Raw genomic sequence first — 12425 nt, 5'->3', positions numbered from 1 at the left:
AAGTCTTCAATTCCACCATCTGCCTATCTCCTCCCCCATTTCTGTCCTTTTGACTGCCCTATACCTTGTCTTCTGGGGCGGCAAGCAGTGCCAGAACCATGTGACTCTCAGGCTGCTTGCTCTCTGCAGCTCAGGAACTTCTTGGCACACTGCAACTCTGGGGCTGCAAAGAACTCTTGAGCTGTAGCTCAGTTGTGAAGCCATAGCACCCCTGGAAGCTCCAGTTGTCCCAACAGCGCGTGCAAAGCCTCAGCATCTCAGGAAGCCCCAGCAGCTCATCACATAGCTGCAGCACCTTCAGCCATCTTAGAAATGCTGCATAAAACCATATCCACTCTGGAAAATATCAGCCTCCCTAGCCCAGCCCTCGCCACTCTGAAGTCTGAGGCTGTTGTTTCCCTGTATTCTGCTGTTCCAGCTGACCTTTGCTATTTCTAGTTCCTATTGTCAATGAGAAATTGCCTGCCCTGGCCCTTCATAAAGGGAATGCCATCTTCCCCAAGTCTTGCAAGGAAACTACTCTGTGCGATCTTGGGAAAAAAACCTTGTATGTCCAGTAGCTGTCTCACAAAAGGCATGCTTGATCAGCAGCAAGGAGAAAGAATCTTGGAAAAGGGAATTAGGGCAGCAGGGGCTATATAGTGGAAGATGCTAAAAAGGCAATGATGGGAAAAAACAAGTGGGGAGAGATGAAGTACCCTTGCAGTTGTGAATGAGGACAGGGTATCAAGTGCCCAGATTTGATCATGAGACCATAACGGCATTCCAATGGCAATAATTTTGGGCACCAATCAGTGGTGAGATTCAGCCAGTTCACACCACTTCGGGAAAACCGGTTGTTAACTTTCTGAGCTGTTTGGTGAACTGGTTGTTGGAAGAAATCATTAGGGCAGAGAACCGGTTGTTAAATTACTTGAATCCCACCACAGGCACCAGTCATATGTCCTTATGTTCAGCTATAACTTCAAACATGATTATATAAATCAAAAACTATCTGTAATCTAATGGACACTTTAAATAAAATTACTGATTTCTTCTCTATGTTAAATATTAAATAACCAAATTTGAATTGCTTTTTCTTGCCTCCAGCTGTCAGAAATGACAGGAACAAAAAGAAAAAGGAGCCTTTAAAGCAAGAGTTCTTAGAGAATTATGAAATGACAGCAGAATTGGATGATCTCACTGAGAAAATCAGAAAATCTCACCAGGAAACATTCCCTTCACTCTGCCAGCTGGGCAAATATACAACGGTAAGAGCTATTATAAAAAATTTATTTTATTTTATTTTATTATTTTATTTTTAGGACTAGATTCCAGATTGGATGGAATCTCAACATTCGAGAAATTAATTGCTCTAAAAGGACCATGCCTATTATAGTACAATCACATGCATTAAAATAGAATCCTTTTATACTACACTGATCTAGCTTGGATAGTCCAGTAAATAATTGAACAATATTTACTATTAATATTTAGTTGATGGGCCAAAAATAAATAGAACAAATTTGTACTTGTAAACAAATTCTTGCAACTGATAATAGTAAATCAGTTAAACAAAAGTATCTCTTGGGTGCAGCATATGTTACGGAGTGGAAATAGAAAATTTGGATGGTTTTATTTTACTTTACTGGAAACTGGGAAAAGAAACTGGGAAAAGAAAATTTAACCTGGATGGGTTGTACGTCCTATTGATAAAAAAATTATCTTTTTAAAAGTGGAAACCTAAGGAAGAAAAGCAAAAGTTGGGAGTGTTGAGCTTCAAAGTATAATTCAGTATCCAGTGGATAAATAACAAGGCAGCCAACTTCCCAATAAGAACATGTATATGTATCCATAATTGAAATTAGTAATACACTTTGCATATACAATATTATACATACATATACATGTTATAGGTTACTGCTACACTGTAGCAGAATAAGACATTATATAATCAAGTCAGTTCAAGAGGATAAAACTGAAATAAATCCCGGGAGTCAAATAAAGTAAGAATTGAAGATCAAAATCTTGAGCAAGCAAGAACTAGGAAAGAAATAAGAATCAATTAATCAATCAAGCAATTTTTATTCAATAACAGACTAGCAAATAAAACAAAAAAAATCACAGTTAATTAGTATAGTATAGTTTATTGAATAGCCCGAAGGCCTTTTCAAACAAAACAGAAAAGAAAAAGGGAAAAAGATAAAACGGTTACAAAAATAGCAATCTAAAAATATATGATAGATGACATTAAATTTTTACAATATCAAATTTCAATAGCTAAGTTGCCAAGACTAGATAATCCAAATAGGATAGCTCCTCTCTAACTGAGCTCATCTTCCTTACAATTGATAATTTTTTTTTTGATATAACTGGCTCGTATTGCCATCATTCTTTTAAGGTATCGAGTGATCGCTCTTACCAGGGGAGGAGAGTCAGCCCTCAACAGAAATGCTAATTTTTGGCTTATATTCCAGTGGGGAAATTTATTTATAATTGTTTTCTTACTTCTTGATAGAGACTACATTCGAATATTATATGCGCCGTGTCCTCCACGACGTTTACCCCACATATGCATATTCTTTTGTCATACGGGATTTTCCGATAATGGCCGAATCTAACGTTGGTATCTAGAAGTTCGAATCTAAACTTAACAAATAACTATCTCTCCACTGATGGCATTTCTAAATGTAAATACTTTTCCAGAGTGAAAGTTGTTTTAACTGCTGTCAGCAGTTTAAGGGAATGATTAGTTGAAAGGGTTGCCATGTCCATTTGCCCATGTATATCTTTAATCCGTTGTTTAACTTGGTTCAGTGTGTCACACAACGGGAACCCTACGCCATATCGGTTCAATATTTCTGACAGCTGGGTTAGCCAGGAATACCTTTGAGGATTTGAAATCTGCTGTTCCTCTAGACATATTTTAGGGAGTCTGCTGGCATCCATCTGGGTCATTTTTAGCCAGTAGGCTACCGCCCTAGTGATTGTATAGGTGTACAGTGAGAAATGTCCCAATTCAGCTCTGACGGCTGCAGCTGAAGTGGAATTGTTTACCCCAAGCATCCTCCTTAACAAATTATTTTGAGTTCTCTCTAATATGGGGGCCTCTGTAAGACCCCAAATTTCAGCACCATAGAGCATGATCGGAACAAGTTTAGCCTGAAAGACTTTACGAAGAGATAAAATGGAGGTTGGTTTGATTCGTTTACTTAATTTGGATACAAGGCTTGCTCCTGCTCTGACCTTTTGAGAAAGGTATTGATGGTGCGGAGTCCAACCTCCTGCACTGGAAAAAACAATTCCAAGATAAGTATATTGGGTAACTTGCTCAATTTTTGTGTCATTAATCTGCCAATTGTGCTTTTGATTCTTATTGCCAAAGACTAAAACTTTTGATTTAGCTACATTTATAATCAAGTGGTTTGCAGTACAGTAACGTGTGAGCTTGTCAAGAAGTCTCCTCATTCCTATTTGGGTTCTAGAAAACAACACTAAGTCATCGGCATACATTAATACGTTAATAAATCTAGAGCCTATTTGGGGGCTGTGCATCAGAAGATCATCCAGCTGCGCTGGGATATCATTTATATAAAGGTTAAAAAGAGTAGGGCCCAGCAGGCAGCCCTGCCTCACTCCTCTAGTTGTCGGTATGCTGTTTGTTGAGGCCCCATTTGCTGCATATCTGACTCTAATTGCCATATTAGTATAGAGAATCCTGATCAACAAAATAAGTCTGGGGTCCATCCCCATAACTTGTAGTTTCCTCCACAAGTGGTTCCTATCTATAGAATCAAAAGCAGCAGTAAGGTCAATAAAGGCGGTATACAGCTTTTTCCCCTGGGTCTTGTATTTATTAATTAAGTGGGAAAGGACAAAACAATTGTCTATGGTAGACCTACCTGATCTAAAACCTGCCTGCTCATTTGCCAGAATTTCCTTATCCAAGCACCAGTCCTCTATTTTATTTAGGAGATGTTTCGTATACATTTTTGAAATTATATTAAGAAGACTGATGGGTCGGTAGTTGGATGGGGCAGCTCTGTCACCTTTCTTAAAAATTGGAAAAACTATAGCTAACCTCCACCCTTCAGGGATTATCCCTACTTTATCGATATAAGTAAACAGTGCTACCAGCACCGGTACAACAAGTCCTCTCCAGGGGCCTTCCCGGCCTTTAAGGATTGAATTATATGCTTAACTTCGGTAGGGGCAGTTAATTAAGATAAAAAGAAAAACACACAACCTTCTAAAATATTTTTTAAAAATTGGAAGAGGTGCTAAGGTACTATCTATAGAGCAATACTTAGCTGTGGACAACAAAATGAAATCAGATTGATCAGATAGCAATAACATAAGATAGAATGAGTCAGGATGTTTAGTGAAGACTGGACATAATAATGCATGGTGAGCGTGCATTAGAGAGAGAACAATATGAAATAATATATTTCATCATTTCAGTTATCCCTCCACAGATGAACCCAGTCTCTTCAAAAGGAATATTTTGATATCGCTCTTCAATAATAGCTGCTGGGGGGAAACTATCCATTCTGAAAGGATTGAAACACTTTATGCATGGGTATATATATACTCCTCCCAAAAATATGGTTCTATAAGTGAACATTGTCCAAAGGTGCTTCTTTTCCAAAAGGCAACTGAACATCACAAATGTGAACATTGTTTCACCTGATTTGTACATGAGCATCAGTGTTTTGTGAGTTTTTATGAGGTTTTGTTTTCTCTGTCTGATTCAACTGTGGGAGTCAGAATCTCATAGGGAAACCAGATATTTTCTGGCATCTTGAAGTTTCTATTGTGAATTACCAATCTCCTCTTTCTCTAATAAGATAGGGTGTATATTTGATAAAACAGTTGAGAAGCACACCTATTTCTCTGGTTGATTGTGGTCTATGATTAGATGTCACAAACCAGTTGAATTTCAGAAAGTCCAATTTGATGTACAGGTAGTCCTTGACTTATGACCATACATTCAGTGACTGCTCTAAATTACGATAGTGCTGAATGAAGGGACTTAAGATCTTTGCCTAAATTAGGGCTGTTGCAGTGCCCTTGCACACATGATAAAATTAATGGCAGTCAGCTCACACTTATACTGCAGGGGTGTTACAACTTCTCCCACATGCCTAACTTTGCCCCCATGTTGGCTATCAACCTGGCTACCAGCATGCACAAAGCTGCTGCAGCCCGCTACTTGACCCATCAGCACATTGAAAGCTGCTGAGGCTTGGGAAGTCACAACCTGCTACCTACCAGTTTGCAAACTTTTCTTGGCCCAGTAGACCTTGACCTATTATCTTGCCCATCAACATAGGTAAAATGCCCCACTTACCTTCGCTGATTTTTTTTTCAGCCACAGATAGCCATGCCTAGCTTATGAATGGTGTTGCTTTCTTACTAAGGCTACCATGCAGTGGTGAAATGTAAAATTTGTTACTACTGGTTCTGTGGGCGTGGCTTGGTGGTGGTGGGTAATGTGACTGGGTGGGCGTGGCCAACTTTTTTTTTTTTACTTTTAAAAGCATTTTTTCTACACCCTTAAGAGGTTGTAGAAAAAAATGCTTTTAGAAGCCTCTGACGATCAGGCAACTCAGCTGGGATTGCCAGAGGCTTTTAAAGCCATTTTTTTCCTACAACGTCTTCGGCTGAAGAGGTTGCAGAAAAAAATGCCTTTAAAAGCCTCTTATGATCCCAGCTGAGCCATGGGATCATCAGAGGCCTTTTTTTTTTTTACTTTTAAAAGCATTTTTTCGGCTGAAGAGATTGCAGGAAAAAATGCTTTTAAAAGTAAAAAAACCAGCCTCTGATGATCGCACAGCTTAGCTGGGATGGGGGGGGGCAGGGATTTTTGCTACTGGTTCTCCGAACCACCCGCCACCATCGCTACCGGATCGGGTGATCCGGTCTGAACCGGGAGCATTTCACCCTTGCTACCATGCATCATTCTCCAAGTAGTTTTCTTCCCAAATCACTTAAGACTTGCAGAAGGAGGCTTCAGAAGGATTGCAAGAATGGAATCTCCTTTGTAGGGCTTTGCCAACTTTCCCAAATCACGTCCCAATTTTGGTCATCTGTCAAGGACTACCTGTAGTGTAAAAACTCTGAAGTGAATATTTGGATATTTGGTGGGCAAGACAAACAATACCGTAAGTGACAGGGGCCAATCAATCAGTTAATCAGTCAGAATAGAGTTGGAAGGGACCTAATCCAACCACCTACTCAAACAGGAGACCCTATACCATTTCAGACAGTGGCTGTCCAGTCTTTTCTTAAAACCCTCCAGTGATGAAGTACCTACAACTTCTGAAGACAAGCTATTCCACTGATTAATTGTTCTCACTCTTAGGAAGTTTCTCCTTAATTCCATGTTGCTTCTCTCCTTGATTAGTTTTCATCCATTGTTTTTTTACTTGCCTTCTGATGCTTTGGAAAATCAGCTGACCCTCTCTTCTTTGTGGCAGCCCCTCAAATATTGGAATACTGCTATATCTCACCCCAGTCTTTCTTTTCTCTAAACTAGCCATACCCAATTCCTACAACCATTCTTTCTATGTTTTAGTCTCCAGACCTTTAATCATCTTAGTTGCTCTTTGCACTTTTTCTAAAGCCTCAGTATCTTTTTTATGAAGATGGTTTATAATGTAGTGATCAAACATGGTTTTATAAAGTGGTGACCAAAACTGAATGCAGTATTCCAGGTGTGATCTTATGAAGGATTTATAAACAGTACTAATATTTCATGTGATTTTGATTCTATGCCTCTGTTTATACAACTAAGAATTGTATGAGTTTTTTTGCTACTGCCACACACTGCTGGCTCATGTTTAAGTGATCATCCACTAGGACGGGTCTGCAATCTTAAACAGTCAAAGAACCATTTGGACCTGTTTCTTACAGAAAAGAAAACACCGGGAGCCACAAAACCTGGGTGGACGTGGCCAACTCAACATCACTCCCACCCAGTCACATGAACCCCCCCCCGGCCACACCTACCCAGTTTTCATGTATCTCGGTGTTTTCTATGGGAAATGGGTCCCTCCCTCTCTCTCTCTCTCCCTCCCTGTCATTTCTGTTTTTTTCTCTTTTTCTTTTCCCTCTCTCTTCCTTCCTTCCTTCCTTCCTTCCTTCCTTCCTTCCTTCCTTCCTTCCTTCCTTCCTTCCTTCCTTCCTTCCCTCCTTCCTCCCTCCCTCCCTCCCTCCTTCCCTTCCCTTCCCTTCCCTTCTTTCTTTTTCTTTCTTTCTCATTGAATACGATAGCAAATCCAAAATAAAGTTATTAATTGTGAGAAATTGCTTCTGTGTAATCTTTTCATAGTGAACTCTAAGTTAATAGAAGCTGGCAAGATTGTTCTTACAGCAATAGTGTATATATTTTGATTTCTTTTGAGTTTGACAATATAATACATTTTGCCATCTCTGTTATTTCCTTAGTAAAAAAAAAATTGCTTCCAATTTGTGCCTTCTGGCAAACTGCAGTTTTCTTGGCAAGAGATCTAGCTTGTCATTGCTTTTGTCATAGATCGGAGAGAGTTCTTTCTTTCTTTCTTTCTTTCTTTCTTTCTTTCTTTCTTTCTTTCTTTCTTTCTTTCCTCCCTCCCTCCCTCCCTCCCTCCCTCCCTCCTCTCTTCTTTCTTTCTTTCTTTCTTTCTTTCTTTCTTTCTTTCTTTCTTTCTTTCTTTCTTTTTCTTTTCTCCCCTTCTCTCTCATTTGTTTCCCTCTCTTTTCCCTTTCTCTCATTCTCTCCCTCCAGCTCTCTTTCATTTCTCTCTCCCTCTCTCTCCCCCCTTCTCTCTCTCAATTGTTTCTTCCTTTTTCCTCTCTCATTCTCTCCCTCTATCATTTCTCTCTCTTTCTCTCCTTTTCTGTCTCTCATCTCTTTCTTGCACACACGTGCAAGGAGAAACACTTTCCTGGGCCGGGATGGTGGCGGCAGTGGGGACAGCAACTCCTCCTCCCACTGCCGCTACTGTGCAGTGAGGTGAGTAACTGGCTGTGCAGCGCAGGAGAGCCGCACTGCGCAGAAGAGCCATGCTGCACAGTAGAGCTAGAGCTCTTCCCTCCCTGCATCCAGCAACGATGGCTTCTACTCCCCATTACCCTCCTTCCTGAGCCAACATGAAGGGGACCACAGCTGGCGCTGAGCTGCCTGCGAAGGATGTGGAATTGCAAAAAGCAGCTGGTCGCAGGCAGTGCGGAGAAAATGCTAGGGGCGCTTCAGCCATGCGGCTCTGAGGAGAGGCTCGTGCCTTCTTGAGGCGGAGAGCAGATTGCGTGATCGGGTCAGCAGGGAGCCGCAGGAGAGGGGTCAAAGAGCCATATGCGGCTCTCGGGCTGTGGGTTGCTGACACCCGCACTAGGACTTCAAGATCCCTCTCACTGTTACCATTTTTTTAGCCTGGTTTTTCCTAATCTGTACTTGTACCTTTGGGTTTCCTGCCTAGGTATAAAACCTTGCTTTTCTTCGCATTAAATTTCATGTTGTTGGATAGGGCCCATTGTTCAAGTCTGTCAAGATTCTTTTGGATCCTAAGCTTGTTTTATGGATTGTTCGCCATTCCTGCCAGCTTATTGTAATCTGCAAATTTAATGAGTTCCCCTTCTATTCCCTCATGTAAGTAATTTACTGTATAAAGAGATTAAAGAGTACTGGGTGTAAGGCGGAACCTTGTGGTACCCCACTGCTTACTTCCCTCTATGTAGATGTAGTACCATTAATCATTAATCCATGTGGTGGTGATGCTGTCTATCCCACATTTTTCTAGTTTACCAAGAAGTAGGTTGTGATCTTCTTTGTTGAAGCCTTGCTTGAAATCTAAATATATGATGTCCACAGCATTTCGCTGGTCTACTAATTTAGTCACTTTGTCAAATAATGAAATAAGATTGGTCTTATTTATTAATTTTTATTATTTATTTATTATTATTATCCCCTAAGAGCCATGGTGGCACAGTGGTTAGAGTGCAGTACTACAAGCTACTTCTGCTGATCACTGGCTGACAGCAGTTTGGCAGATTGAATCTCACCAGGCTCAAGGTTAACTCAGCCTTCCATCCTTCCAAGGTCGGTAAAATGAGGACCCAGATTGTTGGGGGCAATAGGCTGACTCTGTAAACCGCTTAGAGAGGGCTGTAAAGCACCATGAAGTGGTATATAAATCTAACAAAAAAAATGGAATCTCCTATCATCAATATTCACCTTTTTTTCCTTAGGGAAGTCTAGAAGTTAGGAATCTTACATACCACATAACATAGGGTGATGGTCTGATTCAAAAGTAAATGAGAGAGAGACTTCTCGAAGCATGGGTGTGCTCTTTTGGCTCTGACCCTACTTATGTCTTTTTTCAGCCCTACTGATCATGCTATTCCCAGCAAATCATTAGCCAATTTAAAAAAGGCTGGTCAGACTCAGTTTACAGATTCAAAAATTTGCATCTCCTCTTAATCTAAACCTCAGTGTTGGGCAAGTGGAAATCAGTTAAGAAAAGCCAGTTTGGTCTAATGGTTAATGCACAAAACTAGAAACCAGGAAACTGAATTCTAGTCCTGTCTTAGTCATGAAAGCTGGCTGGGTGACTTTGGACCACTCATTCTCTCAGATCAACTCACCTCATAGGGTTGTTGTGCAAAAAAAAAAAAAAAAAATAGGGGGAAGGATTTTATGTATGTTTACTGCCTTGAGTTACTTATAAAGTAATAAAGGCAATGTTTTAAAAATCTGAAAATAAAGAAAGATCTTTTTTTCTTGTGCATTGTGTTGTTTTCTTTTCTGTGATCTCGTCTTTCTCTTTTTAGTAAGAGGTGCAGCAAATAGTGGCAAAAAAGACAGGACATCGCTTAAATGAAAAATTAAAACAAAAAAAATCTAAATATCAAATGGCAGTGCAACAGGCTTGTGCTTTCTTACTAATAAAAACAGGACTAGAGTGCTTTCCAGCTTTATTCCTACCTCATTATTTGGCTGGCATGACATTGCTGACTTGATTTTATCATTTGGTATGGAGCAATGGTACATTTCTACCAGTTCATCCTGGTTCAGGTGAACCGGTAGTGGCGGCAGCGGGAGGCTCCACCCATCCTTCCGGACATCATCACAGATGCGCTATGCATGCGCAGAACCTTCTGTGTATGCACAGAAGTGACACACGTGCTCACAGTTCCAAACCACTAGCGAAGGTAAGTGGAACCCACTACTGGTATGGAGGGAAATTACTAAAACTATATTTCTAGAGATACTTTTAAATGACCATTACCAAATGAAAGCCACAAATGCTTTCTGTCTAAAGCTCCCATAGTTATGACGCATCTAGCCATTTTCAGTTGTAGTCTCTCTTGACTTAGCAGGGCAGTAAAGCAACAAGGTAACTTTGTGCTTTTTTCATGGCCTTTTCTCATCAGTTTGCATAATAATCAAATTAGATTTATGCTTTGTTAGAGCTGCTAGTCATTGGTTCAGACACAGATGCATCTAACTTTCTTGCATGGATGGTAGGGCAGCATGATAAAGAGATCTGGGAAGATCCTGCTGAACATTTCATTCACACTAGCTGGTTTCATGCAACAACTTCTTTCCAGATGGATGTCCTACTGTGGAATAAATTTCAAGCTCTAGGCTGGGCTGTGTTCATGTCTTCATTGACATTTTTCTAGGAAAGTGGATATAAATTGGCTATTGTATTTAATTACAGCCCAAATCACTACACATCTTGATTTTATCTCCCACCGTCCCAACCCACCATGTACAGCATTTCACCAATGATGTAAAGAATATAAAGTAAATCTTTATACTTATAGGATGCAGAATCCTGAAAAGGGAATGTATCAAGTCATCAAAACAAAACCTATTAACACCCTACCCCGCCCCGGTATGTCATGTTGTACCTCTAGAATATAATCTGCTGGATAAGATCCAACATTGGAATTCAATTCTCTGCACAATATATGTAGGAAACTGTAGAAGTGAAATACGTGTTTAGTACTATTTTATTTTACCTTCTGGATAGGTGTCATATATTTTTCCTGCATATGACAAATCATTCGGGTTATGTTTAAAAATGAGGAAAAAAAGATCTAAGAGACAGTTCAGACATGGACTCTCGTCTCAATTTACCTTAGTGTAATTTGTAGTTTATTGTTATGGTCAGTGTAGTTTATTGTTATGGTCAAAAGACCAGCATAAGGAATATAGAAAAATAAACTCGCAGAAAAAGAGTTTATATATAACCAGAACGTAAAACAGAAAAAACATAGAAAATTTCTGTTTGTTTTAAAATAGTTCTTGCATCTCAGACTGTGGTTCATCATTAGTTGTATTTGTATCTTTTCTAAGCCTTTCAAATCTCAGTCTGATCATTATGTTTATTCTTCAGGTATTATGTAATTGATGCACTCCTGGGTCAATCCTGTCCTATCTCTAAGGGGCAGTTGTGACATTCCTAATCTTTCACTACATTGAATGCTCTATATCAGGGGTCCACAATTCCCGAGCCACATACTGGTACCAGTCCATGACTTGTTAGGAACCAGGCTGCACAGCTGGAGGTGACTGACAGCCAAGTGAGAAAAATTGAAATCATCTTCTCCCCCCAAGTCTGTGGAAAAATTGTCTTCCACGGAACTGGTCCCTTGTGCCAAAAAGGTTAGGTACCACTGCTCTATATGGAACCAGAAATGATAGAAAGGAGTCTCTTGCTGCATTTTAGGAGTAGTTAGTTGACCTCAGTACTTTAGGACAAGATGTGGGAACAACAATCCCAACATCCGTCCCAGTGATGAAATCCATTTTTTTTTACTACTGGTTCTGTGGATGTGGCTTGGTGGGCGTGGTGTGGCTTGGTGGGCGTGGCTTGGTGGGCATGGCAGGGGAAGGATATTACAAAATCTCCATTTCCACCCCATTCTGGAGCCAGCCAGAGATGGTATTTGCCAGTTCTCCGATCTACTCAAAATTTCCGCTACCAGTTCTCCAAATTGCACAAAATTTCTGCTACTGGTTCTCCAGAACCTGTCAGAACCTTCTGGATTTCATCCCTGATCCCTCCCTGCTGACCATGCTGTTTTGAACTCCTGAAAGTATAGTTCAGCGATACTTCCTGTTCTAACTGTTTGGTTATATCTATCCTCTCTACTCAGGTTCATTTCCATAATAATTCATTTTTGGAAACAATATATTTTTGTTTTAACTGACTTTAGTCAAAACTAGAAGTATTCCATTTTTTATTTTGTAGGTGCAGACAATATCTAGATATCACACACTGAAATATTCTTCATAGGATGCTGCTTGGGCAGATTACCCAATTTTTCAACATTTATAAAGCAGACTGAATCTCAGGGCAATATAGTTTATATAGCTTTGGAGGTGACTGCTAAAGCCTTCTCAGAACTTATTGTCAAATTGTATACTTTAATCTAATCCAATAGAAAGATATATT

At 39.9% G+C, this 12425-nt stretch overlaps 1 protein-coding gene across 17 annotated transcripts in view; it reads left to right on the top strand.

The window, feature by feature from the left end:
• The window catches only part of RARB (retinoic acid receptor beta), a 559406-nt gene that overhangs the window by 532251 nt on the left and 14730 nt on the right, over positions 1-12425 (top strand). For all 17 annotated transcript variants that reach the window (XM_087892554.1, XM_087892559.1, XM_087892553.1 and 14 more), the window contains one exon: positions 1090-1250. In XM_087892554.1, the coding sequence (XP_087748680.1) occupies positions 1090-1250 (161 nt within the window). The remainder of the gene's footprint in view (positions 1-1089; positions 1251-12425) is intronic.

The sequence above is a fragment of the Pantherophis guttatus genome, chromosome 4 (genome assembly GCF_059756535.1).
Source record: "Pantherophis guttatus breed Tessera chromosome 4, ASM5975653v1, whole genome shotgun sequence".
Lineage (NCBI taxonomy): Eukaryota > Metazoa > Chordata > Lepidosauria > Squamata > Colubridae > Pantherophis > Pantherophis guttatus.
This window is presented reverse-complemented; position numbering and strand designations above follow the sequence as displayed.